This window comes from Eretmochelys imbricata, chromosome 7 (assembly GCF_965152235.1).
Source record: "Eretmochelys imbricata isolate rEreImb1 chromosome 7, rEreImb1.hap1, whole genome shotgun sequence".
Classification (NCBI taxonomy): Eukaryota; Metazoa; Chordata; order Testudines; family Cheloniidae; genus Eretmochelys; species Eretmochelys imbricata.
Genome location: NC_135578.1, coordinates 88,644,694 through 88,666,517, shown reverse-complemented (window position 1 = coordinate 88,666,517; position 21,824 = coordinate 88,644,694). Strand labels below are relative to the sequence as shown.

Sequence of the window (21,824 nt, the reverse complement as noted above, 5' to 3'; positions counted from 1 at the left end):
ATTAGCCAGACTTTTAAAAATGCTGAGCAGCTGTAGCTCCCATTGACTTCTGTGGGATGTATGGGTGACTTCTGCAAATCAGGCCATATCTAGCTATACAATCTACGTCACAGAAGTGAATTATAGCCCTGATCCTGCCAAGACTCACATGTGGGCTTAACCTTGTGCACTGCGACTAGTTCCATTGACTTCACTTGTATTGTTCAGTGTATAAAGTTAAGCACTTGAATAAGTCTTTGCTAAATCAGGGCTTATAAAATCTACTTGGTACACTACTGCAGTACGGCGTTCACATCTGACCAAATGCAAAGCATTGTAATGTTGTACAGGCAGGCCACTAATCCAGTTTTAAGCTGGACAGTCCTGCTTTTGTTTGGTTTGTCCTGTCCGGTCCTGATGGAAAGCCAGATGTGGTTTCATCCAGGATCATGCACAGTAGATACAATTCAGAAGAGCACACCGCTCCACCCTGCTGGTGTGACCTTGCACACACTGTCAGGGCAGGGCCACACAGGTAGGGGTGTTCCCCTGCCATTCCTAGTAGGACTGGAATGTCTGATATGCTGGAGATATGTCAGTGGCCACCCTAGCGTTGTGGATTATTCCAGCGACATATCCTGAATTACTGGTATACGTCTAGTTTCGATTTAAGCCTTACAGACTTATTGTCTGATTTCCTGTGAGTGGAAACTTGCTGTTGGTGCTGCAGTTGTACTACTCACTGAGAATTTAGCACCATATGCAATTATTAAAAACGCTTGACTCCTATAAAATATTAAACTTATGTTACAGCAAAAAATGGATCGATTATCATGTTCCCTACATATTTGGCTATTATTGCTATTCATTACATGCACTGGAGCTAAAATCTCACCCACTATGCAAGGAGACTATATTAGGCATAGAGTATTTAGAATATATCAGCTGAATTTATGTGATGAGGTTCACAGAGTTTGGCTCTGGGACAAAGAAGAGAAACTATCTTCAGCAATTTCTGATTGAAACATCCATACTTGTCCCATCTGTAGTGAAAAGAAAAGAAAACCACATACCGTGGAAAAGCTGGCTATTTCAAGGCAGTTAGCTAAGTACCCTTATAATTACCTTTCTGCTTAGAACAGATAACATTTTCTCATGGACAGGTTTTAAGTTTTTATTGTAGCTTCCTTTACGTACCAGCTCCTCACCCGACTGCATTTAATTCTATTAAAAGTGTCAGTTTTAACATGATTATCTAGGATTTTGGCAAAAGAGGAAAAATAAAACTGAGCACCGAGCTAAACTTACATTCATTTTTTTATGCCAAACCTCTTTTTACTTACTATTTGTTTCAAAGGACAAGCTAATTTAATATAACCGAAATATTTAAGTGTGGGTTTAATTTAAATTAATGCTACTCATACTATATACATCTTTTACAGACACTTATAAAACCTTTTCTTTATGACACTGATCAGAATGATTATTACATTCAAAGCTTCGCAAAAATGTTATTGGTGGAAATAACTACCAATATTTAGCAAGTTAGCACAAAATATGATTAAAGAGATACCTAATTAATATGAACAAGCAAAATTCACAATCACTTTTTACATTAAATGGTTTACAAAAGTGAAGACCCACAATATGAAGTTTCAGAATAAAGGAAGCAATGGGAGGCATAATGTAGATAACAAAAAGGAGGACAATAAGGTTGACTGACAAATAAACAGAAAAACCATGATCAAACCTACAAGGACAACAGTGAGATGAAAGCATGTCACCAGAGCAGAATGCTATACAATCTCCTATAGAATGACATGATACATTGTTGTAACAACTTTGTCTTGTTATTGCGGAGTTTGTTTTCTAGCATCATTTGCATTTCTGTGACATCCAACATTTTCCAGTAAAAGTAAGAGTTCTCCCATGATGTACACTTTATGGGTAAAGCAAGAGATGCCTTCAGTATTTCAGCATAATTGCCTTGCTTATTGACATAACCTACAACATTAGAGTACCCTCGTGACAAAACAATGTAGAGTGTTTAGAATAAAGGAGTGTCAACATATATCTGCTACATATAGTTCATTGGTTTTAAAGGGACACTTTTCCTCATGAATCTTTTGCAAGCATACAAAGAAAATAAATCAGCATAATAAAACAGTAAAATGCAGAGTGCACAGAACTACCTTTAAAAATATTATACATTACAAAGTTAGAAGTGATCAGGCAAAGAAAATGGACTGGAGGTTTAGCATCAGGAACAAACAAATAGCAATATACAGCAAAGAGGAAAAAAGTCTGAATTCTTTCATCAGTGTTGAAGTACTTTAGCTATGGAACATATGAGGCAGATAACATGTACTATGATAGCCATGTCATGCAAAATATACACCAGAAAAAATTCAACTGCAATTTATAATGCAGTGGACTGGGATGGGAATCGCTTTTCAAGTTCCTCAACTATACAGCTCAAGTTGCCATTCTGCTGGCTGTGCTCAGCAACAGTTTCTGTAGTTGGCAGTTCGGATGCTGCAATTGGTTTAAGCTTGGATATGTGCTTGGGTAGAATGTGGTTTTTGTCTATTTGACTGTACATGTTAGCCACAGATTTTTCAATATCTGCTAAGTTGTGAATATTTTTGAGAATCCCTTTCAACTCCCTGTGAGGTGGTGGCTCAGGTGCTGTGGCCTGTGATGACACTGGTAGCTGTTTGGCAGGGGACTTAGTATGCTTTACAGGGGAAGGGTGCTGGGTACTTAGACTAGATGAGGAGGAGAGGGCTAGAGAAATGGTAGGAAGAGATGGAGGTTGTGGTGGCAATGGAGGAGGAGTTGGAGGAGGAGGTGGCAGCAGGGGTGGTGGAGGAGGGGGAGTTTTGGGTGGATCTGGAATGCTTTCTGTTACTTCCACTTTGGTTTGAGCAGCCAGAAAACTCTGGTGAACTGGGCTCTTTATCCTAAAAGAAGGAGTTGGTGGTTTGTGAGTTGGTGGAGGAGAAAGTTCTTCAGGACAGTCATGATGAGTGATGATTACTGAAGGAACTGCAAGTGATTGAAATTCAACTACTTCAGTAGAAGGTGTCAAAGAGGAGAAAGGAGGAGAGCGATGGCATGGAGAAGCAAGCAGACATTCAGGAGACAACTCTAGAGTATTTTCTCCTTCTTCGTGGCAGTTGCTGTGTGTTGGTGAATGTGAACATTTCATATCATAGGATTTCACTTGTTTCATTTCCTGCAAAGCCTGTTGCTCAAACTGTCTTGCCTTCTCTTTTACAGTTAACTTAGTGCCAATAATTTTTTTAAATATTGGACTGCTAATATCAACCCTGCTGTGCTGATTGTCAGTTCTTTCCTTCTCTGCTTTGAGTCTTTCCTGTTGCCACTGAACTGGATCCATGATAATTGGCCTACTTAGAGCATCAGACACATGCTTCCTAGTAATACGAATTGGTAATGTCCATGCACGGTGAATACCTCCCAAAGGGCACCCCAAAAGGGCATCTTTCAAGGCTAATCTTCTAGGTGAAAGACTGTCTAAAACATCTTTCCTCTTCAGGAGCAATGAAGAGCTGGGTGAACCTTGAACAACACCTTCTATATACAAAGGGTTCTGAGTTGTTAGTGGGTTCTCATCAGATAAAAATGTAATGTTACTTGCAGATTTGGGGAGATTATTGTTCAACGATCCATTGATATTAGACTGCTTGTGAGCCTCAATAGCACGTGAAGCAAAGCTGCTTATTACTCTTTGACGGTCTCCTTCTTCTAAGACTGACTTTTTTCCCCTGCTTTGTTGGAAATGGTAGAGAAGAAAAAGACTTGAAAGAAAAGAAGATAATCACATGTAAGGAAACATGCATGTACATAAATTTTCATGAGAAAAAAATGAATTTATGATGTAAATGAATGCCATAGCATTACTTCTAACATATTGTTATTCAAAATAGATATTTACAAAAGTCTACTGAGGCAAGACATTTACTTTTACATCTTCTCCAGAGGAAAAGGATATGAAGAAAAGAGAAAGAAAACAAGCTTTGACCTACATAAATGAGTTCTAACCTTAACCACATCGCCTTTCTATCCTTGGAAACAATGACACTTTCCTTTTCAATTATTATTTCCCCTGATACAGTGATCTAAACAAAGACTTGACACATTTTTCCACATAGTTTGTTAGTAACAGTTATACTACACATTTATTGAACCTAACATGGGAAAATATAATGTCGCTTGGACTACTTCTAATATTCCAAACTCTTAAAAGAATTGTCAAACTGTTTCAAGCATCCTTCACCTGGCCTCTCCCAAATTGCAGCTGCCTGAGGCCTGGAACTTACAAAAATTTTCCTGGGCTAGTGACAAGTTTCTGTCAATTTTGGATTTGGTTAGAAATGGAGCTTAATCCCTGTAAAGGGATGATTCCCAATTTTCCACCAATAAGACCCAGCACTGTCTTTTAGACCTGAAAATTATGACATATTGAATTTTAAAATTGTAACTTTAGTAGAGCTTTTATGTTTCCCTGTATGTCTGATATAGATGAACCAATTGAAACTAATGGATGTACCTTTACAGGTGAAGTCATACAAAAAATAGTCCTAATTAAAAAAAATATATGTTTCTAAAATAGTTTTTCTAGAACACAAATGACATGTTCAGAATACGCATGTGTAATGGGATATGATAGCTAAATTATTCTAAATCTACCACTTTATAGTTCTATATGTATATCAATTACAGCTATAGTACAGCTAGAGTAGTAATGACAACTACATGATAAACTAAAGTTGCCTATGAGTTCCTTTCTCTTCCCCGTTTTCAGTAACTCATAAATGTCTAATATTTTCAGCTTTCCAGTCGAAATTTTCCAGGCTTGGTCGCTACCCAAAGTTGATTTTTTTTTTTTTAACTTTAAGAAAAACTGGGTCAGGTGTTTTTAATCAAAAAGAATAGTTTAAAAAAAAACAACCCAACCTTCTAGCATGTGACTGTAGAGTCTGCACAGAAAATTAGTGCACAACTTGCCAGTGTGCTGTAGCTTCAAACCCCAGCTTGAAGCACACTAAGTATTTGTCTAGACAAGCCCCAGTATTGTACAATGTTTAGTGCAAATGGCAGGACACGGTTCTAAGAGTGCTTAGTTCTATATTCTGGAATGTCTTTCTCCCCCTGCTCCCGCCCCCCAAACTCAAGAAATTTCATGAAAATTAGGCTAAGGGAAATTTACTGTGGCATGGTTAAACATTCCAAGGTGAGCAATCACTCAAGAACAGAGGAAAAGACATTTAAACAGTACTGAATGAGAGTAAAATAAGAAGCCACACAAATAAAGAAAAGGAGCACTTGTGGCACCTTAGAGACTAACAAATTTATTTGAGCATAAGCTTTCGTGAGCATTCAGTGCATCCGCTGAAGTGAGCTGTAGCTCACGAAAGCTTATGCTCAAATAAATTTGTTAGTCTCTAAGGTGCCGCAAGTACTCCTTTTCTTTTTGTGAGTACTTAATGAGTATTTGATCATGGGGATTTGATATGTTATTTTACATCATTAACTTATTTTTAAACAATATGCCTTGACACATATTGAACAAGCTTCCTCAGCCATCTTAGTGGATCACATGGATATTCAAATGTAGAGACTGGAAAAATCAATGATTCCTGAAGTTAAATGAAGATCCACTTTGCTTCCAAATATAAAGTACATACAAACTGATATACCCTTGATATGTATGAGAATGGATTATTTGAAAAGGTGCTTGATTGCTAGACTATTTTTATATTTTATATGATTTTATGATGAAACCTTAATATTTGTAGAACATTATTTTGTCTCTTTGTTCTAACAAGGAACTGCATCAGATTGGTTTGAAGTCATATTTCTGCAAACTAGAGCAGTGATGGCAGCCTAAAAAGAAATTATAGGTAAAGGATGAAAAGGTTCTGACTGAATGCAAGCTTGAGAAACCTGCTTACCTATCAATCTGTTTTAGGTATCTGGAGAGCACCAATCACCAAAGAGTGTAGGTGCTGAGACTAGAGGTCCTTAGAAATAATACTATTCAAGTTCAGCAATTACAGTTCTGTATTTAATCACTACTTGGTACAAAAAGTTAAGGAAAATGAAAGGAGATACACAAATCTTTCCACTTAAAAGTAAATGTCTTCCATGTAGTACACCATTGTAAAATAAAGGCTGATACTCAATGGCAATTAATTACAGTTTTAACATAAACTAACCATAGAAGAATCAACTACTGTTTCTATTGGCTACAAACATTATGCATGGTGAAGTAAGTTTACTTACTGATGCCTATGTATCCAAAGATGGAGAAAGAATGGAAGTCATGAGACATAAGATGAATTTAAAACAAAAAAAAATTTTTTAGTTCCACTTAACTTTCCAAAAAAACCCAAAAACAAATTAAGAAAATAAGACGTAAGGCAGCACTACAGAAAGAAAATGTTTGACAAAGGACAATTATGGAAAGGCATGAAAAATAAAGACAAGTAAGTTTTTCAATTTTCTTAAATTTCCATTCTTTGGTATTTAAGAAAATTGTTGGAGATTCGAGAAATAGTTGATAAGAATAAATAAAGTTATGCATGAGATTATAATATACTATAGCAATTTAAATGTAATATTGCAATTCACCTGCAAGTTGAAAATGAGTTTACAATTTCTACTATAATTTTTTTCCCCTGAAGATTGATTTTCTGAGGTAGATTGTTGCCTTTGGACCAAATATTGGATTCAGTTAAACTTCACAGATTTTTGATAAACTTTTATTTAAATGTTATTGAAAAACATTCTCTCTTTAAAATTATTAAGTGCATTGATTTACATTATTTTTCCATATCTCTATTTTCTGGTAGAGATTCCTTGATCAATATCTCAATGCTGTGGAAATATTTACTTGTCATTTTTACAATGGGTTATTTATATATATATTCCATAGATGGTGTCCCTTCTACAGGGAAAAATCTGTATTTGCTAAATTTATACTTTTAGTTGAAGTGTTGTGACAAATCTGAGTAAGTGTGTCTCTAAATCAGAGATGCAAGTATTCAGATTTGCATCTGCAACTCATTTTACCTATGCAAAACTTTGCAGGTGCAAATTTTGTCCACAAACACAAAGCTTGCTCATAGCCTGGCTGAAAGCACATCAATTAGATTGGAGAATTCAGACTCATAAAGCTTCCAATGCCCATTTGTAACCAGTCCAATCCAACTTCTAGTAAAGTGAATTGCAGTCATCCTTTTACTTTCACAGGAATTGGGTTAGACTTTAAGGAACCAGGGTCTTGATCCAGCAAAGTACGTCAGCATGGGTGTAATTATAAAGATGTGAGTAGTCCCACCTAGATCAAGACCTAGAATTCACATACAATAACCTTTTAAATTCTATGTGTGTTGTATTTCTGTGAAACATACTTCTTTCTTCCAGCTACCCAAACCGTAACAATTCACAGGCATAAAATGCCAAGAGGGAAAAAACTCAGTGGTTAATTTTGGAAGAGAAGCTATTCCTGCTTCAATGAGTAATGTAAAGGTTCTCTATTCATAAAGAGAAATTCAACCCAAAACACTTGGAAATCAGACCCTGTCTTTAAATAATCAAAATTTAAAACATACTAAAGCAATGATACTCTTCACCCTGCTATAGTAACATTTTTATAAACTCAAATATATATATATGAACTCTCTGATCAAGGGGGAAAAAGTGACTTCAAAATAGAACAAAAATCAGCCAACACTTGATAGCGCCAGCACCCCCGCTCCCAAATACTTTATGAAGTCTATTCTTTTCAGTGTTGTCATCTCAATGTTATTCTTTTAAAATAATACAAAAGTAATAAATATTTTCTGACAGCGTATAAGCAAAAATATTGTATGTGTAAATATTTCCCTGTACTGTGCTATTATGATCTGTTCATACTGTGTTGATTTCTGCTTGGAGTCCCTTGACTACAATTAAGTTACATCAGTGCATGAGTACAGGTGACCCTTTCTTAGTAATTTATTGTCTTAATAGAACAATGACTTTGGTCATATCATCCTGTTAGAAAAGAAGACCCAAGACACATTCCAGCTAGAAATATGTTACCGACATATAATGGCAAAAAGATGCTTTCCTTTAACTACTATTTTTTACAATCTATTTTATTGCCCCATTGTGTTTAATTTCAACATTTAAATTACTTCAGATTTACAAAGAAAAAACTTTAGCCAATGGAATATTTCATACTGAGAAGTCTATCAAATGGGTTTTCTGATTGAGTTTTAAAAGTATATTCAGCAGGCAGCTTGGAAGAAATAACATTTTGGGCGAAGTTCTCAGGTGTGCCAGAGCTGCATTCAGTACCTCTGAGAAGTAAAGACTTTCTGCCACCTTTCAAGCCCCCTAACCTTGATGCAAATTAGAGCAGCCTCAGGACTATTTTAACTTGCTATAGCACCTATGGGTTGTTGTGCTGGCCCAAAAACACTGAAGTGCAGCATGCTCTAGCAATGCCTAATGAGCAGCTTTACACTTTATACTACTTCCCCTGGAGATTCCCCGTACAAGGAGAGATCCCAGCTGACTACTCTGTCCCTTTTGTGCCATTGCAGCACAGCTGAGTCTCCAGCCCTCTTATTTATTTTCTTGATTTTTAAGAAGCTCAAGTCATTTGTGGAACATACCCTCATCAAGAAAAATCTATTCAATTATGTTGTAATAAAAGACATTTCAGAAACATGACCTATGCCTTGGTTCACTAACAATTTTAGTGATGAATCACAATGAATACTTACATGGTGCTGTCACCGAGTTCTTCATAGAGATTATTGGCAGCGCTACTTGATGGTTTGCCAGCTGGTAAGGCCATCTGGATTCTTGCTGTCTTTGCACATTCAGCTTGCCGCCTTTGGTAAGTTGTGCAGGGAGGGAAAAAAATGTGTGTTAGAAATATTCTATAGTTTACATGGGCTGACATATAGTCAGATGGTAGTTCCTCAAACATTACTTGTTTTGTATTCAAAGAAAGGTAATCATGTGAGCAATTTGTTTTAGCTTTGTATCACTCTATCGCTTGCTCTTTCATTATGGATTTCCAGAGCTCCAAAATGTATCTAAATATGACCATCCACTTTTATATAATTGCCAAACCACATGATCATCATGAAATAATAAGACATTTATTAGCAATTACATTTAATTGAGTAAGAGGACAATTAAGCTTTAACAATACTGGTTTTCATCAAGTGGTATGTGGTGAACTGGCTGCTTTGGCAAAGTCCTTCATTTATTGACATTTATTAATGTCACATTTAAATTTAAACATTTGTAAAGTCTCCCTCAAAGTTTAATTTTTATGACTTGTAACACCTTTATCAGCATAAGAGCTGGTCCACAATTTCCCATTTGAATGATTTTTCCGAATGCCCTTTTTGTAAAATCAAAATTTTCTGCATGAAAATGTCAGTTTTGTTGAAAAATTTTGATTGTCTATCAGGAAAATTGAAATGATGGCCACCTGGAACCTGCTCTGCAGGCAGAAAGTAAAAGTAACAAGAGACTGAGAACCCTGGCTCTGGGTTGGAGGTGAGGCAAGGAGGCTGAGCTCCAGGGAGGCAGAGAACCAAGGCAGAAAATTAAATTGACAGGAGTCTTTTAGGTCGGCAGCTGACAAGCCTGAAAATTCCATTTTGGATGTCCTGAAACCAAATGTTTCAGGAAATCTCTTTCTGCAAAAATATTTGCATTTTTTAGGAAAAAAACCCATGAAATTTTTCACAGGAAGGGACTTCCTTTTTTTGGCCAGCTCTAGTCAACATGAAGACCATAAATTCAAGCCCTCTAGTTCATTGATAAGGGTCAGAAAGAACAAATAATTACCATGTAACTGGTAACAGGATTGAGAGAAATTTAATTCAGAATAGAGTACAACAGACTCTACCTTGATTTTCAAAAGAAATCATGATTATTATTCTTCACATTTAGATTATGGTAGTGCCTGGAGCTAAGATGTCATTTACTGGAGTTCTAAAATAATTTAAAAATAGAGAAGTAAAACTGGTTCATTAGAAAATTTTATTGTTTCATATCTATCTATCTATATTCAGCATTGTTACATTTAAAAAAATCCTCTCATATTTGGCTGAAAAGATTTGGATGGTAACTAGAGTTACCAAGCTCTTACCCCCCAAATTAACAATACTGAATTCTGAAATTCTCAGACCCTCAGACCTGAACTGCTCTGGCATTATCCAATAATTGTTTCTTCTGAACAGCTACCTTCATTTTCCCTTTAGAATGCTAGTTTAAAATAATGATATTCATAAACAAGTATTTCTGGGATATCCACTATTCATAGTATAAAACCATTACTGATAGTGGGCTAAATTAGCCCGGATGTAATTGTATTTAATTGAATTGAGTTACTCCAGCGATGAATTTGGCCTACTGACTTCATGTTTCAAGGAACATTTATCTCCTGGGTCAATAAATCATGATGTTCACTTCAACAGAAGTCAATATCTGCTAATGACATCTCATAAACATTAAAAGGCCACACGCAGCCACGGAACCCATGGATTCTGTACTATAATCCTATTTTAAGGCTATACTACTTCAAAATCTTGGTAAAGAACAATCACCCAATGATTACAAAATTACACAACGAGACAGAAATGTAAACAGCACAAAGGACAGGATCCTTCTGCTCTATACTGTGCTCTATATACGTGTACCACCGACATAGCCAGTTGTTGGTGGGCAGAATTGAACCTGGGAGCTCTGGAGCTAAATGCATGAGTCTTTACTGCATGAACTAAAAGCCATATGGCTCTTAGCCAAGGCTCTAGAGCAGACTCATTAATCTCTCTCTAAGTGGTCTCAATGCCACTAGATGGGATAGAATACCACACCCAGGAAGTGTGTGGTTACATAAGCAAAGCCTTCACATTTTATAGTGTTTTCTTCAGCATGTCTGTCCACATTTCCAAATTCAAATTAAGGTAATAAAATAAATGATGTAAAAAGTAAGTGGTTCAATTAACATAGAAAAAAAATCAAGCTTATTGGAGAATACACATATATAGACAGATATGTGGGGGTGTTTTCAGTTTAATATAAACTATATGTAATATCAAACTATTATTTATTTAGTATGTATGTGTCATATACAAGGTATTTTAGCGCTTAACCCTATTACTTGGATTCCCTAGCTTGGCAGAGCCTGTGAAAAAGTTAAGAGAACATTTAATTCTAAGTTTTTTGAAGCATCCCATCAACGGGGAGGGATGGCAGCCTGTGAGCTGGCAAGAGTAAGTCCCTCTGGTATCATAATTTTCAGGATCAAAAGGAAAAGGACCTCTTATATGAACAGAGGCAGGCACCATCTTACTGGCTTCCCCTTCCTGGCAATTTGGCTCCTGGAGTAGAAGGGACAGCTGGCGTAAACATACTGTGACTTCTTAGGAGCACTCATGGAATTGATTCTCACCAGAATTAACCTTCACTAGAGTCATGACTTAAATAGGGGACGTTGTCATGCCTCCATGTCCCACACAGCCCCAACAGAAAATTCTTCACAGAGAAAAAGAGAGATTGTTGTTGTGGAAGCATTATTTCACCTTCACCATAGGCCTCAGACCCCCTCCATGTGCTTTAGTGAAGCAGACACTCAGAGCATATCACTGATTTACTAAACCTGCTATCTTGTCTATGACACTGGCAAACACCTGATCTTTTATAAGATGGCATTCTATCTTTAAACCTAGGCATAAAATGTACCTAGTTAATTATATAATGCTGTACAATGGGGAAAAAATCCTTTCTTCTCTCTGCAGGCAAACAGCATGAAATGTGATTGCCTTCTCTTAGCACATAACTGAATGTTTTATTAAATGGTCATAAAACTGACAAGTTTCTTTTTAAATCCAGCCACAAAAAGATCTCAGGTAGCAATGCATTCTACAGTTTGACTATAGGAAGCATTTCCTTTCACTGGCAATACATTTGCTTCTCTTAAATTTCAAATGGCCTTTGTTCTTGTACAATGATAAAAAGCAGATACTGATCAGCAATCATTATTCTTAAACAAGGTGTAAGAAGCAAATCTAAAAGTAAATACTTACTCTTTAAATCTGTTGTCATGAGAGAGAGAGGGGGTGGGGGGAAAGGTATGTTAGAAGTGTTCCATTCACAACAACAATTATCTGAAACAGTGAACCTTATATTAATAATAAACTAAGAGTGACAATAATTTTACATATTAAATTGCAAAATTAATGACATATTTAAGAACCATTATGTTTAAGTAACTGAAAATCATTTAGTTCCTTTTGTGATTGTGAGACGGTTATAAAACTATCATCCATAAACATGAATTACTGGGGGACAAATCAGTTATGGGCTACACAGAATCTGAAAAAAACATTCATTAAAGATGTGGATATCGAAGTATGAATTAGGATTTTTAAAAGTGGAATATTAAAGATGATGTAAGTTTTATAATTGCCTCCTCATTTTAACATGGCAAATATTAAAGAAACAGTCCTTCATAGTAAAGCACAATTACATTCTGGCTTCTATGTGGAATATGCCACCCTTGCTGTGATTAATTCATACTATAGTTTTCATAATTGGCTTTTTGGTTTGTCCTAGACAGTGCATTTCAAAGCATCACTTAAAAGAAAATAATAATGATAATGTATTACAATATTTATAAGCAATACATGCAGTCAGTGAGCTGTGCTTTAATAGTGATAATTTCACATTAAAAGTAAGCAATGTAAAACTCATTTAGTTTAACCTTTATTTTTTAAAAAAGGTAATAAGTAAAATTAATTCTTTGGATGTTAGCTGATCATTGAGCTGGAAAGTATTGAAAAGCTACCTACTACACACAAAAGAGTTCTAATATCAAGCAAGTCTTAATGTTTCCATTATATGTGCACTGACTGACAGTTACATTTATTCATCTATAATCTTTGTACTAAATGGCAAAATTGAGCAGCTTGTTTGCCAGAATTGTTGATCGGGAGATTATGTTAAAGCAGCTTTGGAAAAGGGGAGCTAAGGAGTAAGACAACAATAAACTTGTTTTCTAAACAATTCAATAGAGTATAAGGTTTATATTAAGATGGAAATCATTTATATTGTCTTCAGTCTAAATGAATTTTATTGATTTATTTTTCATAATACTAATAATTTATTTGTGGTGGTTTGATATAAAGTCCAACTGTACATGATACCTGTAGACAACAAAATTGTGATTTTAGATAGACGACAGCTAAATAGATTACTTAAAACAGCCTGATGTATTTGGGACTTGATTCTGTTCCTATAGATATCAAGGGGAATTTTGCAATTTGCTTTTCCTTCCTGGAAAGAAATCACATAAAAACCACATTGCAAACTAATGAGAGTTTGAATCTTTGTTCAATAAAAATTTACTGCATGAAAATTTTAAACACAGTATGACTCAAGAAACATGATCCAACACAGGGATATATTTTCTGGAAGCATATTCTGAGGTGCAGGGCTCTCAATGGTATATTTTGCCTGGAAAGGGAATGGTTAAACACTGCTTGGGGAGAGGAGTGTGGATAGGAAACCTGGAAGATGTGTTTATTCAGCACATACTCCCCATTCAATCCTGAAAGAAGGGCTCCAGTCTGGATTGCCTGAGGTATTTTAGGGTTATCCTCCCCAGGTAGAGCCCCTGGCTAGTGCAGGAGCTGATTAAACCGATGGCCTTTCAGACTCCTTTTGGAGGATTTATTCTCTAAAAAAACCTGGTAACATTCAGATATAAATGTTATGCAAACAAATATCAGCCATTTAAAAATAGCTATAAAACACAGTTACTCTTCTTATGTGACTATTAAGCATGCCTTCAGGCATACTACTGTTCTTTCATGCAGTGATGTCTCCTTAAAAGATTAAGTAAATTTGATTTATAACACAAACCACCAGAATGTTGATCATTCCTATCTCTAGGAAATACTCTAACTCAGCTATTAAAAATGCCAAATTAAAAGGACTACAAGTTTAAAGAGAATTGTTACTCAACTTACACTTGTAAAACATAAGACTGCCTTTGATTTTATCATCTAGAGCCCAAAGTGGTATCCACATACAATATATAATGGATACAGACAAAGATATAGGCAAATTTAGCCCGATCATAAGTACAACTCAATGTATGTCACTGTCGTTGCAGTTGCTTATGACAGGGCATTGACAAACAGTACTGTGTTCTATTCCAGTTACCATGTAGGAAGGAACAGCACAACTGGTAAGCCTAAAATCTCACCTGGTAAATTACACCATATTGTAGACCTGCAATAATATTCATATTCCAGTGATCTATTATAATACACGTGCATTGGTTTCTTTATATTCTTTCACCCAGTGATACACTGCCTCAAGTTGCAGTCTGCAAAGGCACTGGTACTTAATTGCCCCAATATAACAGACAGAGATCTGATAGCGGGGCATCCTCTGTAAGAACTTCAGAGCTCTGGAAAGCCCTCCCACACTTGGTTCTAAGTAGCTGAGATTTGCTGCATAATAGGGCATGCTGCAGGGCCCATTTGCTTTACCTGGCCTTTGAAGAGAGGGAGAGGGATTGAGGTATAGGCTGATGTATGGGGGTGTTCATATTTGATTATCAACTACTGTCTGGTGGAAGGTGTGAGCTGACTGAATTGCACTTTGTTTTTGTAATTTTAAATAATTGGAAGGATGCTCAGAGATTGTATATTGACACTTTTAATTTTTTTTATTGAAAGGAAAAAGGAAATGTTATATCTGGTCTCAATTTCCAACTGAGTAGATGTATTAATGAGAGAACCTCAAACTGTTGGGTCAGATGACGACCCAAAAGTTGAGATGTTTATCCATTTGTTAGCCAAACTGTTTAAAATTCTTGCATCTATTAAATGTAACAAGAAATCTAAAGCAAATAGGTTCTCATGAGATTTCTGCCTATTCAAAAAGAGCTAGAATACAACAAGAGCAATCTTTCTACAGTATGTTTTGATGCTTGAACTTTAGTCCCAGCTGGAACCAAGTAGTTCACAGGTCTGAAAAAATCAAAAATAATAATTGCCTCATATTTTAGAGCCACAATAAAATTTTGGGTCATCTAATTTTCTCTGCAACATAAAAGTTGAATCTCGATTCATATACTGAGCTACCAACAGTTTGTGCATATACGGACCCAGAGTTCTGGCTGAAGCATGATAAAGAGAAATCTAGATATGAAATTCAGACTGCAATCCGTGTTCACATGTTAGATATTTGGATTCGGGATTTTGGTTTCACTTCATCTATAATCTGAAATAATTACTCCATCATTTATATATAATAAATAGAAAATATATATATATATAAATAAAGACATGAGGAGGAGGAGGACATTAAAAATAACCAGACTGTAGATTGAATATGTGGGACAGCTTTCAAAGCAGACCAGTGTTCAGGGCTACCAACTGTAGTTCCCCTTGTAGTAAGTGAATAGATTACAAGAAAGAATTTTCAATTACAAAGAAATTTGGAGTACTTACTGTCTGTAGCTGACCATAACTATTAAAATAGCAGGCATGCAGCAAAGGATGATTATGACAGCCAAAGCAAGCAATGCCCCTTCTGTGTAGCCTACAGCTTGTGCCTGCTTCTTAACATTGGCCACCACATCTGGGGTGCGGATTTCCAGAATACGTCCTCCTTGCCCAAGGTATGGCTGAAATTCTTTATTGATATCCAGCAGTTTTCCATCCAAGAACCTTAAATATTACAAAACAAAACTATTACAGTAGCTCTAGTTAATTCTGTTCCGACTACTAGTCCACTGAGTTAATAACTATATGTTCAATATATACTGCTATAGTATATACCTCATCTTTATGTACTGATGAATGTTACTATTCCTTCAGAATCCCTTTTTCAGTATTATCATTGATCATTTAATATTAATCTCCCCTAGAGACTGATACCTTGATGTGTTGGGGGTCACCTGTATGTCTCCATGACCCCAAGAGTTACTTCAATGGGCGTTAGGGTTAAACAAACATGACAGATTGAAGGGCAGAGACCAGGCCAAAAAAAAAAAATAGAATCAGTCTTCTGGTTCTCCTGGTTGGGCATGAAGTTGACTTAATCCCATACAATACTTTTGTTATGGAAACAGTAGAACAAATAAAATGCCAAATACAGATCCTTGGATCAGTAAATAGCCCTCAAATAGACAGCATGATGGATATCAGCAAAAAACAGCTATGAAAGGACACTATTGCCCTGAAGAACTGACTGTTCCAGGCTCGTTCCTAACTTTGGGTGGGCTTTTGGAATGTGAGGACTATGTTACCATCAGAAAGTCAGCCCAAATTATCAAAGAAATGGAAAATTATAACACAGACATTCTTCGTATTAATGAACGCAGGTGGCCAGAAGCAGATATAATCAAAATGACTGCCTAGGAAGGAGTACTGCTGAAAGGGATCTGGGGGTCATAGTGGATCACAAGCTAAATATGAGTTAACAGTGTAATGCTGTTGCAAAAAAAGCAAACATCATTCTGGGATGTATTAGCAGAAGCATTGTAAGCAAGACACAAGAGGTAATTCTTCCGCTCTACTCCACGCTGATTAGACCTCAACTGGAGTATTATGTTCAGTTCTGGGCACCACATTTCAGGAAAGATGTGGACAAACTGGAGAAAGTCCAAAGAAGAGCAACAAAAATGATTAAAGGTCTAGAAAACATGACCTATGAGGGAAGATTGAAAAAATTGGGTTTGTTTAGTCTGGAGGAGAGAAGACTAAGAAGGGGACATGATAACAGTTTTCAAGTACATAAAAGGTTTTTACAAGGAGGAGGGAGAAAAATTGTTCTTCTTAACTTCTGAGGATAGGACAAGAAGCAATGGGCTTAAATTGCAGCAAGGGAGGTTTAGGTTGGACTTTAGGAAAAAAGTCCTAACTGTCAGAGTGGTTAAGCACTGGAATAAATTTAGGGAGGTGGTGGAATCTCCATCATTGGGATTTTTAAGAGCAGATTGGACAAACACCTGTCAGGGATGGTCTAGATAATACTTAGTCCTGTCTTGAGTGCAGAGGACTGGACTAGATGACCTCTCAAGGTTCCTTCCAGTTCTATGATTCTATGAAAATGAAAAACAACAATTAAAACTGATTTTACCCATGAAATCCAGATGGAGGAAGAGAAGGGGTTGCGTTGATCTTGAATTTTGATTCACAAAGAGCAATTTTAGACTGGTAATCAGTTAATGGCAAAATTATACAGGCAAGATTTCAGACACTGTCATTCAATGTTATACTCTAATGAATGAATATGACAAGGATGATCAGGCTACTTGTTATAATATTCTGCAGGACTTCATCAGCACAGTCCCGTAACATGATATTCTCATTGTTTTTGGCAATATGAATGCTACGGTGGGGAAAGACAATCATGGCATAATGGCACACATGGAACTGGCTTCCATCAAAATGGTGGCAAGTGTGTTCTTGAATTATGTCAGTTGAATCGCTTTATTATTAGAGGTTTCAGAGTAGCAGCCGTGTTAGTCTGTGTCCGCAAAAAGGAGGTGCCACAAGTCCTCCTTTTCTTTTTATTATTAGAGGGACACGCTTTCCTCATAAAGAGAACCAGAAGACAACATGGACCTCACCTGACAGCATTACTAAAAATAAAATAGATCATTTTTGTACATACAACATTCTAATCATCACTTCAACATGTCTGCATATTCAACGGGGCATATGTAGGCAGTGATCATCAACCATGGATTGCCACCATGAAAATGAAATTGAGTAAACTACGAGTAAAGAAAATTGCAAGAAAGATTAACATAATTAAGCTTGGGGATGAACAAATAAGGAAAGTTTCTGAATTACAGCGTTCAAACAAAGTTTTCAAATATGGCAGAAACAGTATTTAAAATGATAAAGAAATGTCATGGGAAGCCATTAGCATTAGCAGAGACCATCTTGAATCTAGCAAAGGTAGGAAGGAAGAGTGGACCATTAAGGCCATGTGGGATGTTACTGCATAAAGAAAACAAGCTAAGTTAAATCTACTTCCTTAAGGCCAAAGTAAGGTAAACAATGAAAAGAGGAATATAGAGATAAAGAAGTAAAAAAAAGATCAGCCAGAAAAAGATCAATAGATAGGCACTGGAAACAGAAATGGCAGCAATGGAGGAACACATGAGAACACTTTATCAAACCACTATATGACTTGCTGGAGACTTTAGCCACAGCGGGGAAGGTCCAATGAAAGATAAACAAGGGAAAACCTTAGACCAGCAAATGAAAAGATGGACAGAACACTTCCCATGACATCCTTAACAGACTCTCACCAGAAATAACATTTAACTTTGATAACCATAGAATCATAAGGCTAGAAGGGACTGCAAGGGTCATCTAGTTTAACCCCCTGCGAAGATACAGGATTTGTTGTGTCTAAACCATACAATAGAGATGACCATCCAGCCTGCTTTTGAAAACCTGCAGCAAAGGAACTTCCACAACCTCCCTAGGCAACCTGTATCATTGTCCTACTCTTCTTACAGTTAGGAATTCTGCCCCCCCACCCCCGCCATTGTTTGCAGGGAAGATGGCAGAACTCGATGTTTGCTGTGAGGATATTACTCTGGATGAACTTAAAATAGCCATAGAAAGCTTAAAGAACAACAAACCACCAGGTGAATATCAAATCACAGCAGAAGTCTACCCCACACTCTAGGCTTCAGGGCCCAAACTCCACCCCGAGCCGCAACTTCAAAGTGCTATACAGCTATTTTTACAGCACAAGCCCACTAGCTTGCATCTTTTGACCTGGGCTAGGAGGCTCACTCCGAAATGTTTAAACATATCCCGACTGACCTCACTTCCCTCATATTAAAAGGAATGGGATTCCATGGAGAATATGCCACTAAATTGCCTATCAATAAGTTTTGATCTCATTCTTACATCTGCTCTGCATAAGAAGGTTGATCATTTAGCCTCTAAGTATTTGGTATTTATCCAACAAAGCATAGCATGTACTGGGCCAGATTCTTTCCTGTGCCAAGATCTGTTTGGTGCTGGGGGGAAATCGGCAAGCCACAATTATCAAACCACACCTGCTCCAGTGACTGTGTAACTTAGAGAAAACTAGGGAAACGCCCTATATGCTCAGGTGGGGGATGGCTGATTCAGGAACCTGTTCAAGCTAGTTGATAGTACCTGCTCTGTCAAGGGAATTCTTAGCTGAGCAGTTGTGTCCAGATTCCTGAGTGCCTTGCAAAGGGGCTGGAATGGGGGGGAAATAAATGCCCACAATCTTTAAAATACTTTATCTACATTAAGTAGAGCACTATGATACATTTTTAAAGTTAGTTTGGGACTCATGAAAGTTGCCAGTCTGACATCAGTGTAAACTGAGTGCTCTATTTATTCAGAGAATGTACAGTACAAAAATCGGTGTAAAATCGACATCATGCCACAACATATTTTCAACCCTCTTCTGGAAGAAGTACAACTACTGTAGTATAATGCATGCAATGTAGTCGTAGCCATGTTGGTCCCACCCACCATGTTAGAGAGACAACATGGATGAGGTAATATCTTTTACTAGATGAAGTTCTATTGGTGAGAGAGACAAGCTTTCAAAGAAGAGTTCTGTGTGGCTCAAAAGCCTGTCTCTTTCTGCTGAGATTTTCACCAAGAAAGCAATTGAGATAACCTTGTCCACTACACACTGGCTACATCTTTTTAGCTCATTTTACATATTTCATCAAGACAGCCATCAGATGACAGTACAATTTGATCACAACCAACATTGACTGACATTATAAATTCTGGACTATTGGCTTCTGACTATTAGTAGAAAACTATAATAACACAGGTACAAAAATAGACAAAGGAGTTTGCTAGGATAAGTTTAGACATTACTGGAAATTAGAGTTAATTATCAGGGACTACATTCTACTATCATTACTCGAAATGTACAGTAACTACAGATGTATAATTGGGTAAAAGTATAATTTTGGACCAAAGTTAACAAACTGATGTATTCTGATACACTGAAAAAAGCAAAATAAATGTTGCTGAAACAAGAAATGGCACTGTTTAGTTTAGGGGCCAGGTCGTAGTTTTGTAAGCTGATCTGAGTAAGGGGCAGCATATGGCTATGCTATTCAAAGAGCGCACCAGGGAATTGTGAAAGTCACAATTAATTCTCCACTTACTGTACAGGAATAGGGCTGTTCAAAAATTTTCCATGTTAATTGTTTTTCAATGAAAAATTGTGGTTTTGATTAAACTACAAATTAAAATGGTCACAAAGAATATCTGCTTTTCACAGAAAAAAATAATTTTTAAATCAAAATATTTTGGCCTAAAACTCAAATGGCCATCTAATCATGGTCAGGTTCTGACCAAACTCCCATTGACAACAATGGGCGTTGGCAGCCATTTTGACAGAGAACAGTTGCACATGGTCTTCAGTGTAATAGAAAATTATTCCTCAGGGGTCCTGCTGAAGTTATGAACAGTAATACAAAGTAGTACCATTAATCAAAAATACCTTCATATGCAATCTATGCATATGAATCCCATTTAGTTTAAACTCTAAAGAAAGTTTGAAGTGTCTGTGTTATTACATTATTAAGATCATCTGAGATACAGAAACAACCTGCTACTGGGCACTAAATTTCTTAAAGGACCAATTTTTAAAATTAATTTTAACTGAAACTAGTTAACTTTTACCTGCAAAATCTCAGAATATTCATTCTAAAAAAATCAAAAAGTGCTATAATTTTTGAGAGGATATGCTGTTTTCTTCATATACAACAAAGTGGTTGAATCCTTGCTTATGTACAATGTTCAGCTAAGCATGAACTACCTTGGTAATGGAATAATGATTAATCATTCATTGATCCATTAACTCCTTCTAAAGTTCCACCAGAGGTCTTTAGAATAACATTTTCTTTAAGAAAGAATACTTTGTCCTTTTTTATTACTATACTTTACTAAAATTCATAACAAAGCCTTTGGCCCATTTTCAGATAATGTGTTTGTTTTTAGTAATTTAGCAAAAATAATTTACCCTTACCTAAACAGAATCTACAATATGAATGTTGAAAATGCAAGCATATTGGAGACCCGAGCTCTAATTCTTCATTTGCACACTAGATGTCACTGGTGTATGGTAGACGTCCCCTGTGTTGATGAAGAATATGCAAGTATTCAACTTTGCCAGTGGGAAACCTTTAACACTGTCTCAGTTAAGATTGTGTTAACATTTTCTTTACAAACCCTTATTTTAAGGGGTTCATAACTCAGCCATACACATTGATTACATGGCATACTGCACAAGGGCTCAGATGGGTGGATTTTTTAAATGCAGGATATTTGTAAGGTGAATAGATATGTGACAGGATTGGGCCAGATGGCTACAGGAGAGTGATTTTTTCCCCCACAGTTTTAGATTTTATTTTTTATGTACAGAAATATGTAAGTCCAGTACATGATAAAAGGCAGATGTATTAGCCCCAGGTTAAGTAGGTCCCTGTTCCCTGGGTAAGGTAACAGGGAAGGTTCCAGAACAATCAGGAACTTTCTGGAAACAATTAAGGCAGACAGGCTGATTAGAACACCTGCAGCCAATCAAGAAGCTGCTAGAATCAATTAAGGCAGGCTAATCAGTGCACCTGGCTTTAAAAAGGAGCTCACTTCAGTTTGTGGTGCGCGTGCGAGGAGCTGGGAGCAGGAGGCGCAAGAAGCTGAGAGTGAGAAGGCGTACTACTAGAAGACTGAGAAATACAAGTATTATCA

General features: G+C 36.6%; 1 protein-coding gene across 1 annotated transcript in view; it reads right to left on the bottom strand.

Moving 5' to 3' along the window:
* Positions 1-2,398: 2,398 nt before the first annotated feature.
* Positions 2,399-21,824, bottom strand: part of PCDH15 (protocadherin related 15) — a 672,916-nt gene continuing 653,490 nt past the window's right edge. Inside the window, exons 29-32 of the mRNA XM_077821312.1 lie at positions 15,549-15,767; positions 12,111-12,119; positions 8,784-8,894; positions 2,399-3,803 (exon numbers count right to left, since the gene is read on the bottom strand). Coding sequence (XP_077677438.1) covers positions 2,399-3,803; positions 8,784-8,894; positions 12,111-12,119; positions 15,549-15,767 — 1,744 coding nt within the window. The remainder of the gene's footprint in view (positions 3,804-8,783; positions 8,895-12,110; positions 12,120-15,548; positions 15,768-21,824) is intronic.